This window comes from Notolepis coatsorum (genome assembly GCF_963971535.1).
Source record: "Notolepis coatsorum genome assembly, contig: SCAFFOLD_492, whole genome shotgun sequence".
Taxonomy (NCBI): domain Eukaryota; kingdom Metazoa; phylum Chordata; class Actinopteri; order Aulopiformes; family Paralepididae; genus Notolepis; species Notolepis coatsorum.
In genome coordinates, this window is record NW_028171445.1 from 108,048 (window position 1) to 117,134 (window position 9,087).

General features: G+C 56.7%; 1 protein-coding gene across 1 annotated transcript in view; it reads right to left on the reverse strand.

Moving 5' to 3' along the window:
* Positions 1-9,087, reverse strand: part of LOC311248259 (intercellular adhesion molecule 3-like) — a 30,159-nt gene that overhangs the window by 18,575 nt on the left and 2,497 nt on the right. Inside the window, exon 2 of the mRNA XM_084339175.1 lies at positions 696-897. Coding sequence (XP_084195301.1) covers positions 696-897 — 202 coding nt within the window. The remainder of the gene's footprint in view (positions 1-695; positions 898-9,087) is intronic.

The window sequence follows — 9,087 nt, forward strand, 5'->3', positions numbered from 1 at the left end:
TTGCAACCACCATTAATTCTCAAATGAAGAAGAAGCAGTGTTGTATGCTGGGTAGAAGGGTTTCCGATTTTTTTCCCTCTAATTGTGTGCTAGTTGTCTACTGTGTGTAGATGGGAACTACTCTCTTTAGACTACAAAAGAAAATGCACAAATCTGACTATAAATCAAAAATAGTTTGTCCAATCATTACACAACGCACAGGATATGTTTCATAACACTGTTGAACCATTTGTGTGAAATTATTTCGAAACTTTAAAAAAAAACACGCCAACATTATGGGAAATGGCACTGTACTGTCTTCTCCAGAGTCAGACAAGAAGATGGATACCAATTTCCGTTTAATAGAAAGCTATCCGGCTGCAAGCTAGCCTAGCTTAGCACAAATTAATGAAACCACGAGCCTAGCTTAAAACTCTAGGAGAGGTGTTTTTGGCCAACCGCTATAGGCTAGCTGGTCCGTATCCGCTTCCATTCATTTGTGCTAAGCTAGGCTAGCCTGCAGCCGGATGGCTTTACTGAACGCACAGAGAGGTCATTGGTATCTATATTACCTTCTTGTCTGACTAGAGAAGACGGTAAGCACATTTCCTATAACGTTAGCATGTTCCTTTTAACGGTCTGTATTGGCTTGAACCACATGAGAATTGCCGCCTGCGGGGCTATATTTATTCATCTCTCTGCAGGTTTCTCCTTACCGGACCACCAGTCTGGACGGGGAGATCACCAGGGGCAGGTGTTCCGTTGGGTCTGCGGGGAGGTCTGCGAGAGGAGCAACGGTACTGAGAGCAGGGGAGGAGGGCGATGAAGACATGGGTGGAGAGTGGGCCGGAGGAAGGAATGAGCGAGAGGGAGTGTCGAGGGACACGGGAGAGGGTGTGGAAGCGGGAAGCGAGGTGACTGACGGGCGGCAGAGGTGGTCAGGCCAGTGGGGAAACAAGAGACGAGACACTCGGTTAAAACGGGTGTACATTTCCAAAAGTATTTGTGTTTACTTTTTTTCTTTAACTCATTGGCTGCCGGCCATTAGACGGGCCCCGTGGTAGCACTGCCACGCTTTAAAAGATAGGCGTGCGTCACCTTGTTTGTAGAGCTATAACTATATTCCTATATTATAGCTATGGATACAATACTATGACCCATTTGTCGTTCAATATGTGAAAAAGAATACATTTTTTCATCCATATGTTCCCGTGTTATACCGTGGTGAATATAAGTGTTATAGCGTGGTCTGGGGTAATTCCCGAAAGGCTGAGTAATAGCCTTATACGTCAATTCTACTGTAAACATTGCCGTTTCTTGCCTGTATTGATTGAATTGATTGAACATTTTATTAACAGATTGCAGAATGGGTACAGTACAGCTCAATACACACAATTGTTAAGGGGATGCAGACCAGAGAAAGACTTTCGTCTTGTTTACATCAGGGTCCCCCATTTTCAATTCATCATAACATATATGACATACATGACATACAGATAGACAGTATTACTGTTGCATCTAGACATTTATGACATACCAGATCTGCAAGTACTGTGTTTGTGTACAAAAGGAGTCTAAAAAGGCGAGGTGGGAGAAACTGTACATTGGAGGGGCTTGGGTTAGGACATTTACAGGGGCCAGTTTAGAATTGCAGTCTCCCGTAGGTGCTCTTTGAGAGTGGTTTTGAAAGTGGGTAGTGATTCACATTCCTTTACAGCTTTGGATAGGGCGTTCCACATTGATGTGGCATAATTGCGAAACGTGTTTAGTCCCTTGTTTGAGCTGAATCTGGGGTAGAATCTGTACACGAATCTGAGCCGAATCTGTACACGCTACTATTCCCAGCCAAATCTATATCATAGGTATTATGTTTCATCATGAATGCATGAAAGGGGGGGGGGTTGTTTTTTTATCGTTTTGATAGTCACCAACGGCATATGTTGTGGAGTAACGTTACACACACACGTTGCGATCGAGGTGAAGACATGGTTGGATCAACGCAGGATTGATATCATATAGCCTTCACTAGGATGAACCCCAAAAAGAATATTCCAACTATCTGATCGCGAGTCCCAGTATTGGTGTCGATCGTGTCGCCAACATAATCCACCACACATCAGGCATCGGGAGCATTTGACGCTTCTCAATCCAATCATTATAACCGCTCCATTCGCCCGACAAAGAAAAGTGCACCCGGTGACATTTGACCGTTGCACAGGCCAAGATACAATGTTTTCAAAGGGTGCTCGATACCGCCGTCTAGCTGGATGCGGCCGGTATTGCACTCTGGCGATCTCAGACTCATTCCCTATGGTAACACCAAGGTCCCTGGATGAATAATGAATACAAATATTGAAAAAAAAGGAAAAACTATCAAATAACTAGTATACTCGTTGTTGGCATTCAAGCGTTGGCTCCTGTCGTATATTCTATGTACATATTTTACTTTACACAGACACATTAAAGTTCATCATTTTCAAGTCAATGTTACCACACTCCCAATAACGAGTAAACTCGTTGTTGGCGGGGAATGAGTTAAAGGAACACATCGTCATTGTGGGAAATGCGCTTTACCGTCTTCTCCAGTGTCAGACAAGAAGATGGATACCTATTTCCTCTCAGTGCATTCAGTAGAAAACTATCCGGGTGCAAGCTAGCCTAGCTTAGCACAAATGAATGGAAGCGGATACGGACCAGCTAGCCCAATTTAGAACTCTGGGAGGGGTGTTTTTGGCGAACAGCTAGGCTAGCTGGTCCATATCCACTTCCATTAATATGTGCAGAGAGGAAATGGGTATGTATCTTCTTGTCTGACTCTGGAGAAGACGGTGAGCACATTTCCCACAATGTTGGCGGGTATACTTAAAGTAAAAGTAGAAATACCCTGATGTAATTCCGCTTTGTTAAAGTAAACATCTTCAGTTAAGAGTAAAAATATGAATATGTTTAATGTACTTAAATATCCAGAGTAAAAGCACACATTCTGCATTAGAGTGTCCTCGGCTATGTTGAAGTTGTGGTCCTAGGGATGTGACTACTCTTATAGGGGTTTAAAGGATGTTACAGAGTTGACCTACGTTCCTCAGGCAGGGTATTCTAGAGCTTGGGGGGGGTTCTGATCATAATAATAATAATAATAAACTTTATTTATATAGCCCCTTTCATACAGAAATTGCAGTGCTTCACAACAGAAAAAAGACGGGCATAAAATGAGCACATAAAATGCAGACATATAAAATCACAGCTCTTCACATTAGGATCTAACATCCCAACCTGACGGCAAAAGCACCATCACCCTTTGTCCCTGCAGCCTAGGACCTAGGAACTATAGCGCAGCCCCGTCGGAGGACCTCGGGCACGTAACGTCACGAGCTCCGTTAGATAGTTACTTAGAGGTCAGCCGACTACGATCCTTGAAAGTTAAGAATGAAATCTTGAACCAACTGGGAGCCAGTGAAGGACTGGAAGCTATAACAGGGGTGATATAATGATCATATCCCTTTGATCCAGTAAACGGATACAGGATACACTCATATATTTCTGTATATTTCTCTCCCACCCACCCACCCCCTCCTAATGTACAGTCCCCTCCCCATCATATGTATATACTCTGTCAGGATCTAGGGGTAACAGTACTGTATATTTGAATACCGTTTATGTCACAAATGTATCAGTACTAAATACCTATATGTCCCTATGCCATAAATGTCATGTATGTCATGTATGTCATAAATGTCTATATGAATTGAAAATGGGGGACCCTGATGGAAACAAGACAAACGTCTTTCTCAGGTCTGCATCCCCTTAACAATTGTGTGTATTGAGCCGTACTGTATTGTACCCATTCTGCAATCTGTTAAATAAAGTTTTCATTCATTCATTCATTCATAACAGATATAGTATACTCAAACATATATAGTATGCACTCACAATAGATATAACATACACTCAAAACAGATGTAGTATACACTCATAACTTATGAGTGTATACTACATCTGTCATAACAGATATACTATAGTATACATTAATAACAGATATAGTACAGTATAGATACAGTAAGGTACCCGTTTACTTTGTACCCTTGTCATGAGGATGTGAGTGAAGGGGGTCCCTAGCTGGAGCTTCCACGTTGACACCGTCATCATGAATGGGTGAGAGTGCTCCCTGAGAGGAGGACGTGGGTTTGCGACGGTGATCTCGTCGATACCAGGAAATCCATACATACAATGTCTACTGTACGGAAACCATACAAATGTGTGTGGAAACGATTTAGGTTCAAACACGTTCCTATGGTGGATATGACACTTAACATGGTCCTGCTTTTCTGTCTTAAGATTATGAGCCGTCTTAGTGATATTTATTACCGTGTTGTTTTATTAACAACAACTAGATTCTCGTACATTCTATGTGTTTGTGGAAGAGCCAATAGAGAGCCACTTGTCTCGTCAACGAGCAGTGAGCTTGGTGGCCCAGCAGCCGCGGCTACAGCCTCCTCCACTCCGCCACTCCTCCAGCCGCGGCTACAGCCTCCTCCAGCCTCCTCCAGCCGCGGCTACAGCCTCCTCCAGCCTCCTCCAGCCTCCTCCAGCCTCCCCCAGCCTCCTCCAGCCTCCCCCAGCCTCCTCCAGCCTCCCCCAGCCTCCTCCAGCCTCCCCCAGCCTCCCCCAGCCTCCTCCAGCCTCCCCCAGCCTCCCCCAGCCTCCCCCAGCCTCCTCCTCCAGCCTCCCCCAGCCTCCTCCAGCCTCCCACAGCCTCCCCCAGCCTCCCCCAGCCTCCTCCAGCCTCCTCCAGCCTCCCACAGCCTCCCCCAGCCTCCTCCAGCCTCCCACAGCCTCCCCCAGCCTCCTCCAGCCTCCCACAGCCTCCCCCAGCCTCCTCCAGCCTCCCACAGCCTCCCCCAGCCTCCCCCAGCCTCCCCCAGCCTCCTCCAGCCTCCTCCAGCCTCCCACAGCCTCCCCCAGCCTCCTCCAGCCTCCCACAGCCTCCCCCAGCCTCCTCCAGCCTCCCACAGCCTCCCCCAGCCTCCCCCAGCCTCCTCCAGCCTCCTCCAGCCTCCTCCAGCCTCCCCCAGCCTCCCCCAGCCTCCCCCAGCCTCCTCCAGCCTCCTCCAGCCTCCTCCAGCCTCCCCCAGCCTCCTCCAGCCTCCTCCAGCCTCCTCCAGCCTCCTCCAGCCTCCCCCAGCCTCCTCCAGCCTCCTCCAGCCTCCCCCAGCCTCCCCCAGCCTCCCACAGCCTCCTCCAGCCTCCTCCAGCCTCCCCCAGTCTCCCCCAGCCTCCTCCAGCCTCCCCCAGCCTCCCACAGCCTCCTCCAGCCTCCCCCAGCCTCCCCCAGCCTCCTCCAGCCTCCTCCAGCCTCCCCCAGCCTCCCCCAGCCTCCTCCAGCCTCCCCCAGCCTCCCCCAGCCTCCTCCAGCCTCCCCCAGCCTCCCCCAGCCTCCTCCAGCCTCCCCCAGCCTCCTCCAGCCTCCCCCAGCCTCCTCCAGCCTCCTCCAGCCTCCTCCAGCCTCCTCCAGCCTCCCCCAGCCTCCTCCAGCCTCCTCCAGCCTCCTCCAGCCTCCTCCAGCCTCCCTCCAGCCTCCCCCAGCCTCCTCCAGCCTCCTCCAGCCTCCTCCAGCCTCCTCCAGCCTCCCCCAGCCTCCTCCAGCCTCCCCCAGCCTCCCTCCAGCCTCCTCCAGCCTCCCCCAGCCTCCCTCCAGCCTCCCTCCAGCCTCATCCAGCCTCCTCCAGCCTCCCCCAGCCTCCTCCAGCCTCCCCCAACCTCCCCCAGCCTCCCCCAGCCAGGCTCCAACCTCCCCCAGCCAGGCTCCACCTCCCCCAGCCAGGCGCGGGTGCTCTACCCTGTGCAGGCTCCATGACGCCCCCCACAGCAGTCACTGCGATCACAGCCAACTCCAGGGCCGTTGCCAGCAGCACAGCCAGTTCGGGGGGTCCCGCCCAAGTGCTATTGTCAGCACAGCTACTTCGGGGGGTCCCGCCCAGAGCTATTGTCAGCACAGCAAGTTCTGGGGGCCACGCCCAAGTGCTATTGTCAGCACAGCCAGCCCCAGTGCCCACCACCACGACCTGCCCCTGTAACCTGTCCCCCAGAGCAGCCTAGGAAGTTGAAGCGTCGGCCCCTGAAGCCTGCATCCCAGCCCCCTGTATCCTGCATCCCAGCGCCCAGTGAACCCAGAAGAACCCTGCCTGCTGGCCCTGGCTGTCTGAGACCTCACTCCTGCAGCCCAGGAGGTCGCCGCTCCGGCCCCTACACTCTGCACCCCCGGGCCCCTACACTCTGCACCCCCGGCCCCTACACTCTGCACCCCCGGCCCCTACACTCTGCACCCCCGGCCCCTACACTCTGCACCCCCGGCCCCTACACTCTGCACCCCCGGCCCCTACACTCTGCACCCCCGGGCCCCTACACTCTGCACCCCCGGCCCCTACACTCTGCACCCCCGGCCCCTACACTCTGCACCCCCTACACTCTGCACCCCCGGCCCCTACACTCTGCACCCCCTACACTCTGCACCCCCGGCCCCTACACTCTGCACCCCCTACACTCTGCACCCCGGCCCCTACACTCTGCACCCCCGGCCCCTACACTCTGCACCCCCGGCCCCTACACTCTGCACCCCCGGGCCCCTACACTCTGCACCCCCGGCCCCTACACTCTGCACCCCCGGGCGGCCCCTACACTCTGCACCCCGGCCCCTACACTCTGCACCCCCTACACTCTGCACCCCCTACACTCTGCACCCCGGCCCCTACACTCTGCACCCCGGCCCCTACACTCTGCACCCCCGGGCCCTACACTCTGCACCCCGGCCCCTACACTCTGCACCCCCTACACTCTGCACCCCCGGCCCCTACACTCTGCACCCCGGGCCCCTACACTCTGCACCCCGGCCCCTACACTCTGCACCCCGGCCCCTACACTCTGCACCCCCTACACTCTGCACCCCCGGCCCCTACACTCTGCACCCCCGGCCCCTACACTCTGCACCCCGGCCCCTACACTCTGCACCCCCTACACTCTGCACCCCGGGCCCCTACACTCTGCACCCCCTACACTCTGCACCCCCGGCCCCTACACTCTGCACCCCCCGGCCCCTACACTCTGCACCCCGGCCCCTACACTCTGCACCCCGGCCCCTACACTCTGCACCCCGGCCCCTACACTCTGCACCCCGGCCCCTACACTCTGCACCCCCTACACTCTGCACCCCCGGCCCCTACACTCTGCACCCCGGCCCCTACACTCTGCACCCCCTACACTCTGCACCCCCGGCCCCTACACTCTGCACCCCGGCCCCTACACTCTGCACCCCGGCCCCTACACTCTGCACCCCGGCCCCTACACTCTGCACCCCCTACACTCTGCACCCCCGGCCCCTACACTCTGCACCCCCCGGCCCCTACACTCTGCACCCCGGCCCCTACACTCTGCACCCCCGGGCCCTACACTCTGCACCCCGGCCCCTACACTCTGCACCCCGGCCCCTACACTCTGCACCCCCTACACTCTGCACCCCCCGGCCCCTACACTCTGCACCCCCTACACTCTGCACCCCGGCCCCTACACTCTGCACCCCCGGCCCCTACACTCTGCACCCCCGGGCCCCTACACTCTGCACCCCCGGCCCCTACACTCTGCACCCCCGGCCCCTACACTCTGCACCCCCGGCCCCTACACTCTGCACCCCCGGCCCCTACACTCTGCACCCCCGGCCCCTACACTCTGCACCCCCGGCCCCTACACTCTGCACCCCCTACACTCTGCACCCCCGGCCCCTACACTCTGCACCCCCTACACTCTGCACCCCCTACACTCTGCACCCCCGGGCCCCTACACTCTGCACCCCGGCCCCTACACTCTGCACCCCCTACACTCTGCACCCCGGCCCCTACACTCTGCACCCCGGGCCCCTACACTCTGCACCCCGGCCCCTACACTCTGCACCCCCGGCCCCTACACTCTGCACCCCCTACACTCTGCACCCCCGGCCCCTACACTCTGCACCCCGGGCCCTACACTCTGCACCCCGGGCCCCTACACTCTGCACCCCCGGCCCCTACACTCTGCACCCCCTACACTCTGCACCCCCGGCCCCTACACTCTGCACCCCCGGCCCCTACACTCTGCACCCCGGCCCCTACACTCTGCACCCCCGGCCCCTACACTCTGCACCCCCTACACTCTGCACCCCCGGCCCCTACACTCTGCACCCCGGGCCCCTACACTCTGCACCCCGGCCCCTACACTCTGCACCCCGGCCCCTACACTCTGCACCCCCGGCCCCTACACTCTGCACCCCGGGCCCCTACACTCTGCACTCCTACACTCTGCACCCCCGGCCCCTACACTCTGCACCCCGGGCCCCTACACTCTGCACCCCGGGCCCTACACTCTGCACCCCGGGCCCCTACACTCTGCACCCCCTACACTCTGCACCCCCTACACTCTGCACCCCCTACACTCTGCACCCCGGCCCCTACACTCTGCACCCCCTACACTCTGCACCCCCTACACTCTGCACCCCGGCCCCTACACTCTGCACCCCGGGCCCTACACTCTGCACCCCCGGCCCCTACACTCTGCACCCCCGGCCCCTACACTCTGCACCCCGGCCCCTACACTCTGCACCCCCTACACTCTGCACCCCCTACACTCTGCACCCCGGCCCCTACACTCTGCACCCCCTACACTCTGCACCCCCTACACTCTGCACCCCGGGCCCTACACTCTGCACCCCCGGCCCCTACACTCTGCACCCCCGGGCCCCTACACTCTGCACCCCGGCTCCGCTCCAGTGAGCCCAGAAGCCCGGCCTGCTGGCCCTAGCTGTCTCTGGGCCCTCGAGTAGTAGTCCCAGAGACTATGCCCCCCACCCTGGATGGCGGCCTGACATGAGGGGGGGGTGGGTGGCCTCGGCCTCGGCCAAGGATGGGGGTACGTTGAAGAGCCAATAGAAGAGCCACTTGTCCCGTCAGCTGGTTGGTGAGCTCCCAATCCCCCCCCTGTGAGTTAACGAGGCACACTGGCCACACCTGGGGCGCCTCATCAAAGAGGCGGTGTGTCCCAGGTGTGCTCTTATTAGCTCGGGAGTACTTTTAAGTTTTTGGTTTC